At 51.1% G+C, this 14,692-nt stretch overlaps 1 protein-coding gene across 1 annotated transcript; it reads left to right on the top strand.

Moving 5' to 3' along the window:
- The first annotated feature begins 99 nt into the window (after positions 1-99).
- On the top strand, positions 100-14,471 carry ABHD4 (abhydrolase domain containing 4, N-acyl phospholipase B). Its single transcript, XM_062205469.1, has 7 exons — positions 100-190; positions 3,307-3,395; positions 5,556-5,928; positions 6,075-6,229; positions 8,708-8,819; positions 12,086-12,272; positions 12,985-14,471. The coding sequence occupies exons 1-7, from the start codon at positions 129-131 to the stop codon at positions 13,072-13,074; spliced, it is 1,068 nt and encodes a 355-aa protein (XP_062061453.1). The 5' UTR covers positions 100-128; the 3' UTR covers positions 13,075-14,471.
- The last annotated feature ends 221 nt before the right edge of the window (positions 14,472-14,692 follow it).

Genomic DNA, 14,692 nt, shown 5'->3' with positions numbered 1-14,692 from the left:
GACCAGGCTTACTTTCGAGCCACCGGCCAGCTGGCCCCGGGGCCCCGCCCCTCGCCGGCGCCGCGCGGCCACGCCCCCTTTGTGAGCCGAGCCCGCCTGGGTCAGCTGGTGCAGCGTCAGGCGGAGGGATGGGCTGGCTCGGCTCGACCCAGCGGGGCTTGTTTACTATGGCTGATGATCTGGAGCAGCAGTGAGTTAATCCCGTCCCTTTCTCTCTGTCTCTCTCTCTCTCTCTCTGGGCCACGATCCCGGGACTGTGGCTGAGGAACAGCTTTAGACACCTTCCCGCCTTGTCTTTCTCAGGTCGGCCTCCGGGGAGGGCTGGCGGTGGCGTTGGCTTGCTTTGCTTCTGCCCGGAGCCTGCTGGGCGATGGTGGATGAGTTTGCGTGCAGCCGGGTCGTCTTCGCAACTGCCCCTCTGGCTCCCCTAGCGCGGGGCGGGGCGGGGGGGCAGCATCAGTGGCAATGTGTGAGACACCCCTAAAAGCAAGCTCGTGGGGTGCGGGTGCGGGGGTAGCAGCCCTGGTGCACTGGTCTAGACTTGCCCGATTCGGTAACCGTGGGTGTAGACAGAGCCTCTCCGCCTGGCAAGGAGAAGGCGTGGGAAGAAGAGGGAGCGCTCTCCACGGCGCTGGGGTTGGTGTGCACTAACGGGCTTGCAAGTGCCCTCTGCTCTCGCCCGTTCAAACGCCGAGCTGCTGGCGAGCCTGGCTGACAGTGCTTTCGGTCCTCTTAACAGCATCTCAGAACTGGAGTTACCGGGGTTTGTTACCACCGCCTCAAGGGCACCAGGCTTGGGATAGCTACCACCTGTAGGTGGTGCGACTTAGCAGGTCACCGTCTGACGGGGCCAGGAAAAGTTGCTTCCAGGAGAATGACTCAGCTCCCAGGCAAGCCTGGGTTTCACCAGAACGCGGCCTTCCCTGGGTCCAGTAGTCTCCTTTCCAGACCTGCGGAACTGGCAGCCTGCAAAACTAATGAAATCTAAGGCAATAATAAATCGCTTCCTGGGCTTGAAGGGCTGCCCAGGAGACTGCCGCTTTCCAAGATAACTCTACCAGGAGGGAATTGACGATACCTAGAATGACTTCAGGAAGCAGAACAGGAGAACTGGACGAGATGTAGTCAGTAATTTAGCTCACCTTTACAAGGGAAGAAGCCAGGCCCACACAAACTAGGAGACTTGCCCTAGGCCACAGGGATCTAGATTCTCTCCCAGCACCTTTGGCTTCACCCACATCAGGATGTCAGAGACCACCTGGCCAGGCTACGCTCAAGGAAGTGATTTCTCTGCTCCTTGTCTCACTTTCCCACCCCACCCCTTACCTCCTGATAGTGTTGAATAGATTCAGTGTGCCAAGTACTGTTTCCAGTACTTTATTTTTAATATTTCTGGTGAAGAACAAAGGCAGGTAAAGTTGTAAGCCCCCCCCCCCACACACACACACACAATCCAGGGGGGAGAGTTTCTTCTTAGCTCTGCTTTGGGCAGCCACAGGGCAATGTGGGGTCCAGAGGTGGGATCTGACTTTTCTCGGAATCTATGATGTGGAGAGAGTTTGTCTCTAAGACTGGCAAAATTCTGTGGTCTAGGTCCTCCGGCGATAAGCCTATAAAGAATTCCAGCCGAGTACTGACACAGTTCTGAGTCTCTGTAGAATCAGACTCATTGAGACCCTCAGCTCTGCTCTGGCTGAAGCCATCCAGGGACCACGCTCAGCTGCGACCCCATTTTTTCTTTCAAACTTCAGACATCCATTAAGGGTTGCTACATGGAAAACACTGGGAATGCAGACAGCTTATTATGTAGCTAGGAGGGAAAGAACATTTATTAGAATTTTATCTTGTTCTAGGCTTTATTCTATGTGCTCTAGATACATTGGCTCATTTAATCCTTGGAACTGTTTTACAAGGTGTACACTGTTATTACTTCCCATTAAAGATAAGGAAACTCTGACACAGAAAAGCTAAATAATGTGCCCAGAGTCACATTGCTGGTGAATGGCAGTGCTAAGATTATAGCCTGCCTTCAGAAAACAGAGCCAAGGATGAAAATGTGGTTATATAGCGTGAGTATTCATGAATGGGTTTGAAGAGCCAAGGTTTCAAGGTCCAGCATAGGGGTCCTGAGAAATGTGGAGTTGAAATCTGGGTGCTAATTCCCATTCTTTTTCTAACTTGCTGTCTGATCTCTCTGGACATTGGTAAAATAAAGAGGCTGGACTAGATGATTCCTAAGGAACCATCCTAATCCAAAATCCTGTGCTTCAAATGATATGTGGAGCTTTCAGTGTGTGCCAGGGGCTTGGTAATGGTCCCTCTCGCTCCCATACAGAATGCCCCTTCCTTGGCTCTTGGTGTCCCAGGCAGAGGTCAAGAAAAGAGAAATTCCACATGGAATGTGAGAGGAATTTTTATAAAACCTATCATTCATTAACCATCTAACTTGTGCCAGGTACCTCATGAGGTCCCTTACATGTCTACACACGCAAAGACAGATTGTGTAATGGGCCAAAGCCATCCTGCTCATCAGTGATAGCAAAGCGATTCAGATACAGAGGGCTGTGTGTGTGTGTTTCACCAAAAGCTGGTGCTTTCAACCTCTTCCATGCAATGACTTAAAGTCCCTGGGTGTGGGAGAGAAAGCACCAGTTGTTTTACCTGTTTTACTGTGTGCCATGGGAGCCAACGACATAGACAGGTTTTTCTGCCCATTTTACAATGTGGAACACAAAGCCAGAGGCAGCCTGTGTCTTGTCAGTGAACCACAGCAGGCCTTGAACCTAGGTCTCTCTGCTCCCTGTCCACCCATCTCCATGTTCAGAACTGGACCAACTGGTTATCTGAGAGTTCACTTGGGGCTTGGAGGAAAGCAGGTGGTGGGAGACTGTGTCTGTCCCACACCAGAAGAACAGCTAGTCCAGGGAACGGCTAAGGAGAACAAACAGTGATTCAAAGTTGCTTCTGTGCCCCTTATCATCTCCTTTTATGAGAACCAGTAATAAAGGGGAGTTGTGCTCTCAGTGAGATAATACATGTGAGAGAACTTTGTAAACTGTGAAGTGTTGTACATGCTGTTCTGAATATCTGTTGAAACGAGGACACGTTGTTGTAACAGCCATCCACCAGAGAAGAGGAACAGACTCTCAGGCAGCCAGGGCATTGTCAGCTGCCATGTGGGCAGGACTCCTGAGGCTGGGAAACACCCTGTATCCTGATAATGCTTTCATAACCACTAGTGAGGCTGAGCATCAGTGTTGCCCTTTCACTGTCACCAATGAGCATCTCTGTGTCTCCTTGTCCCAGGCCTCAAGGCTGGCTGAGCAGCTGGCTGCCCACTTGGCGCCCCACTTCCATGTCTCAGCTGAAGAATGTGGAAGCCAGGATCCTCCAGTGTAAGTAAAAGGGACTGCTTGTCCCATCCTCTTTGGGAGGCTCAAGAAGGATGCAGGGCGTTCCCAGAGTTGGGTACACTGACTGCCAAGTAACAATGTTTGGGGTAGGAGGAGGGGATTCGCACTGGACAACTGGACACCATATTCTTTTTTTTTTTTTAAGATTTTATCTATTTATTTGAAAGGCAGAGTTACAGTCAGAGAGGGAGAGAGAGAAATTTTCCATCCTCTGGTTCACTCCCCCAAATGGCTGCAACAGCCAGACTGAAGCCAGGAGCCAGGAGCTTCTTCTGGGTCTCCCATGTGGGTGGCAGGGGCCCAAGTACCTAGGTCATCCTCTGCTGCCTTCCCAGGTAGATTAGCAGGGGGCTGGATCAGAAGTGGAGCAGATGGGACGTGAACTGGTGCCTGTATGGAAAGCCCACATCACAGGCAGCGGCATAGCCCACTATGCCACAATGCTGACCCCAGGATACCATATTCTGTGATGGTGGTCCCTCAGTGTCTTTCTCATCCTATACTAGCTCTGTCTCAAAGGCTATACATATCAAAGTGTGTAACACATAGCACACACAAACATTATGATGTTTCTTTCTCATTCCTTCTCCCACTTTCCTCTGCTTTCTTCTCTCCCTTTCCTAAACACACAAATACTTCTTAAATGTATCACTTTCCTCTCTGGGGACCAGCAATCCTGCAACTCCTCATATTAGTATTTCCTGTGTTCTACCCATCTATCTGATTGCCAGTGGTCTGGGTTCACACAGGCCAGCTCTCATGGGCAGTGCGATGCTGGGACAGCGCAACCCTGAACAGCAATACCTCCCATACTTCCCCTACAATCTTTCCCACTCCCACTGCCCCAGCCCTGTCTACCCACTCTCTATGGGCCTGAGTAAGTGCAGCTGCAGAGCAGTCACAGCTTTCAAGCCTAAGTCCAGGCCCCAGGCTCCCTCATTCAGACAGCTCTGTCATGTGATTTTGATTTTTGTCAGCCACAGCAAGAATTGCACCACCTCACTGTCTAAGATAAATAAACCCAAGGCTCAATCTGCACCCATCACCTCCTCTACCTGGTTAGACCACAGTTCTGTTCATCTGTCAAGCCCCAAGACACAGATTCAAAAGGGATGGAGGCAAGAGCTCTGTGGCACTGGTGGTATCACTGCACCCAGGGCCCAGAGGGAGTCAGACAAACCACCTCAAAGAATAAATAGCCCCTCTGCCTACAGACTCAATGATTGACATATTTTACTTTGAGTTGAAATTTTTAGGGTGGGTAGTGTTAATGAAAAAGTGACTCCGACATTCATTGAATCAGTAAGGAAGACTATTTAAGACTATTACTGGGCCAGCGCTGTGGCTCAATAGGCTAATCCTCCGCCTTGCAGCGCCAGCACACCGGGTTCTAGTCCCAGTCGGGGTGCCGGATTCTGTCCCGGTTGCCCCTCTTCCAGGTCAGCTCTCTGCTGTGGCCAGGAGTGCAGTGGAGGAAGGCCCAAGTGCTTGGGCCCTGCACCCCATGGGAGACCAGGATAAGCACCAGGCTCCTAGGAGCCTTTGGATCAGCACGGTGCGCTGGCCGCAACGCACCGGCCACGGCGGCGATTGGAGGGTGAACCAACGGCAAAAGGAAGACCTTTCTCTCTGTCTCTCTCTCTCTCACTGTCCACTCTGCCTGTCAAAAAAAAAAAAAAAGACTATTACTATAAGGGACGACAGAGATCGGGCTTCCAAATACAGTGGGGACAGGTGTGGATTTATAAGCAAGGATCAGGTGGATGGAAAATTACTAAGAGGAGACACTGTGTACAAGGGGAGATCTTGCTTAACCAACTCAAACAGAGATTCTTGCTGAAAGATCAAGGACGTATACAGCAAAGGTGGGAGATGAGGAACTTGATTAGATATATAGGGTGAGGGGATTCTTGCCAATCTGACTTAGTCTTGCTAAGACTGAGCAGGCTGAAGACAGGATGGGGATCAACCCCAAGGCCCAGACAAGAAGGGAGCTCAGAGGAGCTTGCCTAATGCCAGCGGTCAGCGGGCTGTAGAGACAAAGAGCCGAGGAAGGTGGTGAGGACTTGGGAATGCAGAGAAATCAGAAAACAGTGTCAGGAAGCAGTCTTGTGATTCACCCTGGGATTCTCCCCACCCTAGGTCTCCAGAACAAGTTCCTGGCCCGATATGTGTCCCTCCCAAACCAGAACAAGATCTGGACGGTGACTGTGAGCCCCGAGCAGAAGGACCGCACCCCGCTGGTGATGGTGCATGGCTTTGGGGGCGGCGTGGGCCTCTGGATCCTCAACATGGATTCGCTGAGTGCCCGGCGCACTCTGCACACCTTCGATCTACTTGGCTTTGGGAGAAGCTCGAGGCCAACATTCCCCAGGGACCCAGAGGGGGCCGAAGATGAATTTGTGACCTCAATAGAGACGTGGCGGGAGACCATGGGGATCCCCAGCATGATCCTCCTGGGGCACAGTTTGGGAGGGTTCCTGGCCACCTCCTACTCGATCAAATATCCTGAAAGGTACTCAGCAGCCACCCTTCTCCCCTGTGACTTCACTCCTTTGCAGTATTCATTTCCGGTAGTTCTCTCCTTCCCACTCAACTGAAGGACTACCTTACCTCCAGGTGAATACAATGTGTCTTTTCCTCTTTCCTCTTTTAATGTAGAGTTAAACACCTCATCCTGGTGGACCCGTGGGGCTTTCCCCTTCGACCAACTGACCCCAGTGAGATCCGCACACCTCCAACCTGGGTCAAGGCCGTGGCCTCTGTTCTGGGGCGTTCCAATCCACTGGCTGTCCTTCGAGTAGCTGGGCCCTGGGGTGAGTAGCCTATAGATGAAGGAACTGCTTAAACCAAGTCTGTCCCATTCAACCAAGCCCCACTGCCTCTGGATTCCCACCATCCCCACTTATTCATAAAAAGTGTGAGTGGGCTTCACATTGCTATTGAAGCTAATACTCTGGACCAGATCTCTTTGAGGTTTTAGAAAATTATTTTGTAAAAAAGAAAATATTTATTGATTTGAAAAGCAGAGTTACAGAGAAAAAGGGAGGGACAGAAAGATCTTCCATGTGTTGGTTCACTCCCCAGATGGCCACAACAGCTACAGCTGGGGCTGGGCCAGGCAGAAGCCAGGACTCAGGAGCCTCATCTGGGTCTCCTACATGAGTGGCAGGGGCCCAAGAACTTGGGCTATCTACCACTGCTTTTCTCAAGCCAAAGCAGAGAGCTGGATCAGAAGTTGAGCAGCCAAGACAAGAACCCGCACCCATATGGGATGCCGGAGCTGTAGGCGGCCTCTTAACCTGCTACACCACAATGCTGGCCCCTAAAAGATTCTTTTTACCCCTTCATCTGCATGGGAAAAGCTGTCCTATGCAAGGAACGAATGGAACAGAACAGGTACCCCCAAGCCCTGGACCTCCAGAGAGAGGAAGAGACTGAGAGGTGACTTGCTCTGCTTCATGTGTGAGTTTTCATGGCAATCTATTGGTAATTCCAGCTCAGAAACCACGACTGGCTCCCATCCCTGACTCACCCAGTATCTGCAACTGGGAGGGCCCAGAACCAGAGCCTCCAACCTAATCCACGGTGGCAGGCAAGCCTGCCTGAACTATGCCCTGCTCCAGGAAAGCACCGCATCTTATCTGCTCTGGGTCTCCTAGCACTTACTAGCCATCAGCAAATTCTGTAGGTAAAAAGAAAGGAGGCAGAGAGGGATAGCCAGCCATCCTGAATATTATCAGTAGCTTCTGACCTTCTGACTGCACACCATCTACACCCTTCCCTTGGGGGAATTTTTACTCCAGTGAATTAAAAGAGCAAAATCCTTTCTTGGAGAAGAGTAGTGACTCCCATCCTACACTGATAGCTTATGTTTTTATAGTAATGTTCTGCAGTCTATTATTATTCTGAGTAAATGGCTAAATAAGAGTTATCTCTCTAGACCCTTCAAGTAACACAGAATGGCTCCAGATAGAGGGGGAGAAATGACCGTTTGAGTAGAGGAGGAGTGTAGGCATTCTGGGAGAAAGGAAGGCTAGCAAGAGATACAAGTGCCAAAAGCGAGTGAGTGGCAGAGGACTGACCATTTCATGGCTCCCAGGAATGTAGACCCCAATGGACAGTCCATAGTCCTTCCTGGGGAGAAGCCTTGCCCTAACCAGTCTCCCTTCTCGGGCTTTTTTTTTTTTTTTTTTTTTTTTTTTTTTTTTTTTGACAGCCAGAGTGGACAGTGAGAGAGAGAGAGACAGAGAGAAAGGTCTTCCTTTGCCGTTGGTTCACCCTCCAATGGCTGTCGTGGCCAGCGCACTGTGGCCAGCGCACCGCGCTAATCCAAAGGCAGGAGCCAGGTGCTTCTCCTGATCTCCCATGCGGGTGCAGGGCCCAGGCACTTGGGCCATCCTCCACTGCACTCCCTGGCCACAGCAGAGAGCTGGCCTGGAAGAGGGGCAACCAGGACAGAATCTGGCGCCCCGACCGGGACTAGAACCCAGTGTGCCGGCGCCACTAGGCAGAGGATTAGCCTGTTGAGCCACGGCGCCGGCCACCTTCTCTGGCTTTGCATCTGGCCAGGTTCACACCCAAGCATGAGAGCTGAGATTGGGGGGGGGGGGGGAGGGGGTTGCCTGGCAGCCATAAAGCCTGAGCCAGGAAGGAAGCCAGGGTCCTCACTGCACTTCCCCAGCCATGTCTGACCTCCCTGTCACCTCTTTGCTTCCCATAAGCAGAGAGAAGACCAGAAGAGAGAGAGATGAGATGGTGACTATTAGGCCCGGTTTTTTAATCTGTTTTGGATGCCTTCTTGCTTGATTGTGTACCATAAAGGAAGGTGAAAGCAACCGATTTGCTAAAACAGTGTGCCCTGAGTCAGAGACAGCAGTGTTGTCAGGCTGATCTCTCCCCGTATCCTGTTACAGGCCTGAAAATGAGAAGGCTCTCGGGAGGTAGTCTAGTTTCAGCTGCTACCTTCAGAAGAGTAAAAGGCCATGAAAGAGTCTCAAGGAGAAAGAGAACTAGCTCAGGCTGTGAAAGAAAAGTGTCCCAACCATAGACTCTTGTGGGGCCTGTGATCTTCATAGGAAAAGATCTTGGAACTTCATTGAGCTTAATAACCTGGTTCCTCAGTGATGTTAGGCTACTTCTAAATTCCCTGGTAACCAACTAACACAGTCATTTAAAGTCACTTGCAGCTTCCCAAATAGACTCCTATACTTTTACTGCTGCTGCAATATTAAATGTATATAAAGCAAAAAACAAAACAACTGTCCACCCAGTGTTTGCCTGTCCCCTCCCAGGGCCTGGCCTGGTACAGCGATTCCGGCCTGACTTCAAGCGCAAGTTTGCAGACTTCTTTGAAGATGACACCATATCGGAGTATATCTACCACTGCAATGCGCAGAACCCCAGGTGAGTGCAGCTCCAGAGCGGGCCCAGGGTGGACGGTCAGGAGAGGAAACTCCAGCTGCTGGAGTTCTGTGCTTTACTTCTTCTTCTACAAGGCTCTGACTCCAGGAGGGGAGCAGAGGCACTCGCAGGCTTGAGCATTTCCAGAGAGTTCCCTGGGGATGGGCATAAAAGAATGTAGAAGATAATCACTTAATTAAACATTCTGCCCATCTAGAGAGGACGTTCTTCCCCCTTCCCTGGAGATAGGCAGTTGCTCTGATGGACAACAGTCTGGAAAATGTTCAAACGGATCTTTTTTTAATTAAAAACGTGATACAAATGTGGTATTTTTTTAAAAGGAGAAAAAAGAACAGAAGAAAAAAGTCTTCTGTACCAGACCTGTGGTTCCCAAATTTCCTTAATATTTCCAATCTAAAAATCTAAAAAATCTAAAAATCTAAAATACCATTTGCTTTGCTTTAAGGGGCTCCTTGCATGTATAGTTACATATGCATAACTATATTTGTAAAATCCATAGCTACCAATAGAATTGTTCAGTGAGAGGCTATGCACTTTAAAATTTAATTCTGAAATAACTCATATTAAGACCGAAATTCCTTCACGTCCCTTGGAGATTGAGGAGTGTGCCCAGGACCCTGAGAAGTTCTTATCTATGGCTGCTCACTTACATAACAGGCCCCGCAAGCTAGCAGATCTGAAGTCTTGGCAATGTTGGCAGCTAGGGCAGAGCCAGGGAGATAATCGTGCCCTACAGCAGTGACCTGGGAGTTGCTGATACCATGGCACCTCATTCCATGCTGCTTGAGTGGCCCTGTCTCTTTCTTTTTTTCTTTTTTTTGTTTTTTTAACAGGCAGAGTAGACAGTGAGAGAGAGAGACAGAGAGAAAGGTCTTCCTTTTTGCCATTGGTTCACCCTCCAATGGCCGCTGCAGCCGGCGCATTGAGCTGATCTGAAGCCAGGAGCCAGGTGCTTGTCCTGGTCTCCCATGTGGGTGCAGGGCCCACATGTAGCAGAGAGCTGGCCTGGAAGAGGGGCAACCGGGATAGAATCCGGCGCCCCAACCGGGACTAGAACCCGGTGTGCCAGTGCAGCAAGGTGGAGGATTAGCCTGTTAAGCCACGGCGCCGGCCTTTTTTTTTTTTTTTAAGATTTATTTATTTGTTTGAAAGTCAGAATTACACAAAGAGAGGAGAGGCACAGAGAGAGAGAGAGAGAGAGAGGTCTTCCATCTGCTGGTTCACTCCCCAGTTGGCTGCAACAGCCGTAGCTGGGCCTATCTGAAGCCAGGAGCCAGGAGCTTCTTCTGGGTCTCTCACTTGGGTGCAGGAGCCCAAGGACTTAGGCCATCTTCTACTGCTTTCCCAGGCCATAGCAGAGAGCTAGATTGGAAGCGGAGCAGCCGGATCTCAAACTGGCGCCCACATAGGATGCCAGTGCTTCAGGCCAGGGCATTAACCCACTGCGCCACAGCGCCAGTCTCAAACCCCACTTCTTCTAGGCCTATCCAAGTTGCCTGTTGTGAGCTCAAAGCAGTGAGGAAGGTGGGGGACTTGCATTCCAGCAGGACTGTGTGAGCATTAGTTCACACCCAGAAGCTTTGGGGCAGCATGGGAGCTGTCTATCCAATGTGAGCCCAGTGAATGAAAGGGACCCAATTAAGCAGTGGTATAGAACCTTTCAGCTCAACAGTCAAAGCAGGTACCCCAAGCTTCCTGCTCTCTGCACCTCCCAGCCTCATGGGCTTAGTGCCAGCCTCATCCCCACCTGAAGTCCCACAGGTCTAGCCTCAAAATTCCTCATCCCAGGCCGAGTTCTACACAATGGCCTCCCCATCTGAGCCACAGAATATATAATCTTGCAACTCATTCACATCCTGGAGAAAGCAAAGATGATGCCAGTGATGACCATGTCCCTCGCCCCTGAGCACCATCACTCAATTTTATAAGCACCTGAGTTTTTGAGTTGTTACTCTGACAAGTCCATGGTAATACTTATCAATCACTTGGAAAACATGAAATTGGGCCAAGGGAGAAATGTTTGAGGGGTACCTATACTTGCCTCACCTGAACTTCAGGGCTTTGTCTATGCAAGTTGAGCATCCCTAATCTAAAATGTTCCAAAATCCTAAACTTTTTGAGTACCAATATGATGCCAAAGGTGTAAAATTCTGTACCTGACTTCATATGATGGGTCTCAGTCAAAACACAGCATACTAAAACTACTGTATAAAACTGTCTTCAGGGTTATGTATGTAAAGTATATGTGAAACATGAATTTCATGATAGACCTGGGTCCCATCCCCAGGATACCATTATGCTTAGGCAAATACCCGAAATCTGAGGGAAAAAAAATCCAAAACAGTTCTGGTCCCAAAGCATTTCAGATAAGGGGTACTCAATCTGTATTTTCATTTTCCTAATCATGACCTTAGGAAAAGAGTAGAATTGTCCCCAGTGTTCCAGTGAGAAAGTTAGTCCTGCAGGTGCAAAGGAGACCGAGGATGTAACTACACTCAAGAGGTCAGACCCAGGAGGTGGCAGTGACTCTCACCTCCCACAAAAGCTACCAGCCAGCCCCAGCCTTGCAGATCCCTCATGCTACAGCCTCAGTTGGTGCTGCCTGAGGAGCTGGCCAAGGAGTAAGATGGCTAAAGCTGGCGTTTGTTGCTTCTCACTCAGCAGAAACTGCTGCCCCCCAAGTCCTTGTAGTTCCAGCGTCTCCTCGGGAAGCCCTTTCTCCTGCTGCAGGATTCTCCCTTCAGAGTTCACTCACCTGAACTCCTGGACCCTCTCAGAGCTCCAGCCAGCATGCTAAGCCCCTCATCCGTGTGCTCAGAGCCTTCGGCCACCCTTTCCTACTTCTTGGGAAACTCGAGGTTAAATAATGATTCATTATTTATGCCCCTCTCCCATAAGTGTGAGCTACAGTGAGCCCCAAGAGAGCAAGCTGCTTCATCTTTCTTGTTCCTAGGTCCCCTCACACGGAGCAGGGCATGACACACAAATATTAATGAAGAAATAACCCTTCCTATCTGGAGATAATTCATAGGGCCAGGGGGTTGCTCACTAGTGTGTCTTCCTCCCTCTCTTCTGCGATGGGAAAACTCTGGAGATCGTATCAGTATTTCCTGAGCCCAGTGCTGCCCTTTGAAAGGGATACAGCATGATTGAGATGCTGCCCCAGCCTTGGAAGAGACCAAGAAGTTGGCGTTTTCCGCTGTAGGGTTTGTTCTGTTAACAGCTTCATCCTATTTTGCTTCTGCCAGTGGTGAGACGGCCTTCAAAGCCATGATGGAGTCCTTTGGCTGGGCCCGGCGCCCCATGCTTGAACGAATTCACTTGATTCGAAAAGACGTGCCCATCACCATGATCTATGGGGCCAACACCTGGATAGATACTAGCACAGGGAAAAAGGTGAAGATGCAGCGGCCAGATTCCTATGTCCGAGACATGGTACGCTGGCCACCCGGGGGGTGGGCGCTGAGGTGGGAATGCTGTGTGTGTGCTGCAAGTCAGCACATGTGGATCGACTGTCCATCAACTCTCAGCCTTGGGGTCGAGAAAGGTTTCTAAAGATCCAGGGGGGAAGGAGGAGCTCACAAACTGAGATGAGGCAATGGATTTGAAAGGTTCGATTCTCTTTGTGATACCATAGAGAGGAGCATCCACTTGTGGGTAGCCCTGGTTCAGCTCAGACAGGTTCTTGTTCAACAGCAAGGCACGTGCTGCCTCTCCAGCCTGCTTAAAATTCTTCCCCCAAACCAGAGCCAGGAATAGTAGCGTGAATAGTGGAGGCCCTCCCACCAACTTGTGCCTTCCCTTTTTTCTTACTCCACCCTACTCTCATTTGCCAAAGAGTGTGCTTAATGAGCTGGGTACTATCCCTGGGTCCTGGTTTACTGAACCTTTGGCTAAAAGGACCAGGCCAGTGGTGGGGCTCACATGGAAGGAAAGATACAGTGAATGGACATGGAAAAAGTGAAGTGGGACATTGGGACTCATTGACTCCCAGAAGAAAGTACCAAGATCTGTGGGGGAAAGTGGCCTCGTGAGTGACAGGCAAGTGAGTCTGGGGGGCAGGGGAGGGGCGGGGAAGCAATGGTGTGACAGTTTTCTAGTGTGAGGCGCAAAGACCCGTCCTGCCCACCAGGTCCTCTCTCCACAGGAGATCGAGGGTGCGTCGCACCACGTCTACGCCGACCAGCCACACATTTTCAATGCCGTGGTGGAAGAGATATGTGACTCGGTGGACTGAGCTGCTCTCTCCAGAGGAAGAGGAGAGAGCCAGAGAGTCACTGTAGCCTCCCTGTCTGCTTACTCACCCCCTCTGTCCTTTCCTCTCCAACTAACACATGCCAGCCAGGCAGAGTCTTGGGCTGACCCCAGGACAGGACCACAGTGAAAAAGAGCACTCCGGACCCATGCCAGGGCTGGAGGCAGAAGCCACAAGAGGCCTTGCACTCCCTACCCAGGGAAGAACATAAAGGGTTGCCCAGTGCTACCCCATTCTCTCCATGCCACGTGTTACCCAGGTGGTGGTTGTGAAGGGGGGACTGCACCGAGCCACATTCCCTCGCTGCCGTAGCCTTTCCCTCTTCCCAGCAGCCTTGCTAGCTCTGGAGTGTTCATGGGGGTAGGTTCCATGCGAAAACAGCATCTTCCTCAATCACCCCTCACCCTCATCCCATGCCAGGTCCATCCAGGGTCTGGCTGGGACCAGTTCCAACTTAACTACCAAGAGCACCCTTCACCTGCTGAATCCCTTCTGTGAGACAGGAGGTCATATACAAAGTCCTCATTGACAGATGAGGACAGGTGTCCTGTCCTGGCCATGGCTGGCCCATGATGGCACAGCTCTGTGTGAGACTCCAATTCCAGTAGAGCTGAGACTTGAACCCAGGTCTGCGGACATTCAGTGCTTATGCAGACTTGATTTTTGCTGAGTTTCAACACAGACACCATTGCCATGAGGCTGGTCACAGTCCCCGGCCAAGGACAGGCCCATCCCTGCCCAGTGTTCCAGGCCCATCATGTAGGGGTGCTGTTCTCCTGCCCTGTGTCTCAGCCCTAGCTACCCAAACTGGGGACACTCAACTACTTCCTTCCTTGTCCCCTCTTCCTCCCAACCGGGAGGCCTCTGAGCCTCCCTCTGTGCCTTGGGCCCTGAAGCCCCTCATGTAGTGGCTCCTGGCAGGTGGGGAGGGGAAAGGCCCTTCAACCCTAGAGCCATCTCTGGATTCTCCATACCCACTGGTATCTGCAGCATTTTTCTGTCTGCCCTCAGGACTGAGGCCCACTGTGAGCCCTGCCCGTGGTCCAGTGGGGAGCCTCAAGCCAACAGTTTCCTGTCCTCATCAGCCACAGGATAGTTCTCACTGCCTGACTCCCTACTTCTGCCATCTGTCCCTATGGTCTCCAGCTCATCCCACCTCCAAAGTACCTGTCAACCCCCTTGCAGGGCTCATTCCAGGTGCTGCTCTGAGGTTCTGGGCAGTAGGCTGGGCCTGGCCCCAGATCCAGGACAGCTCCTGCCTGCCCCTTCACTTTTGTAAAGCCAACCCATCACCAGAATAGTATTAACCCCTGGTGCTTTGTGCCACCGGTCCAGCTGCCTAGGGCTCCTTTTCTATATTAATAAAGAAATGAGTAAATCTGCCGGTCACAGTGTCTTCTACTGCTCTGACAAGAGTACTAGGTGGTCTGTATCATGTCCAGGTTACCTACAACAGCCCATGGACTTCACAACAGCCTGGGGATGCCTGGGACAGAAGGGAGTCCCGAGAGGTGCCTCCTGGCCCGCCCCTCCCTGGCTAGTGCCCCATTTGCCCTCCAGACCCAGCCCAGTGTTCCACCTAAGCCAGCCCATTCGTGTT

The sequence above is a fragment of the Lepus europaeus genome, chromosome 11 (assembly GCF_033115175.1).
Source record: "Lepus europaeus isolate LE1 chromosome 11, mLepTim1.pri, whole genome shotgun sequence".
NCBI classification, from domain to species: domain Eukaryota; kingdom Metazoa; phylum Chordata; class Mammalia; order Lagomorpha; family Leporidae; genus Lepus; species Lepus europaeus.
The sequence above is the reverse complement of the archived record's forward strand: the minus strand, read 5'-3'. Positions and strand labels throughout refer to the sequence as shown.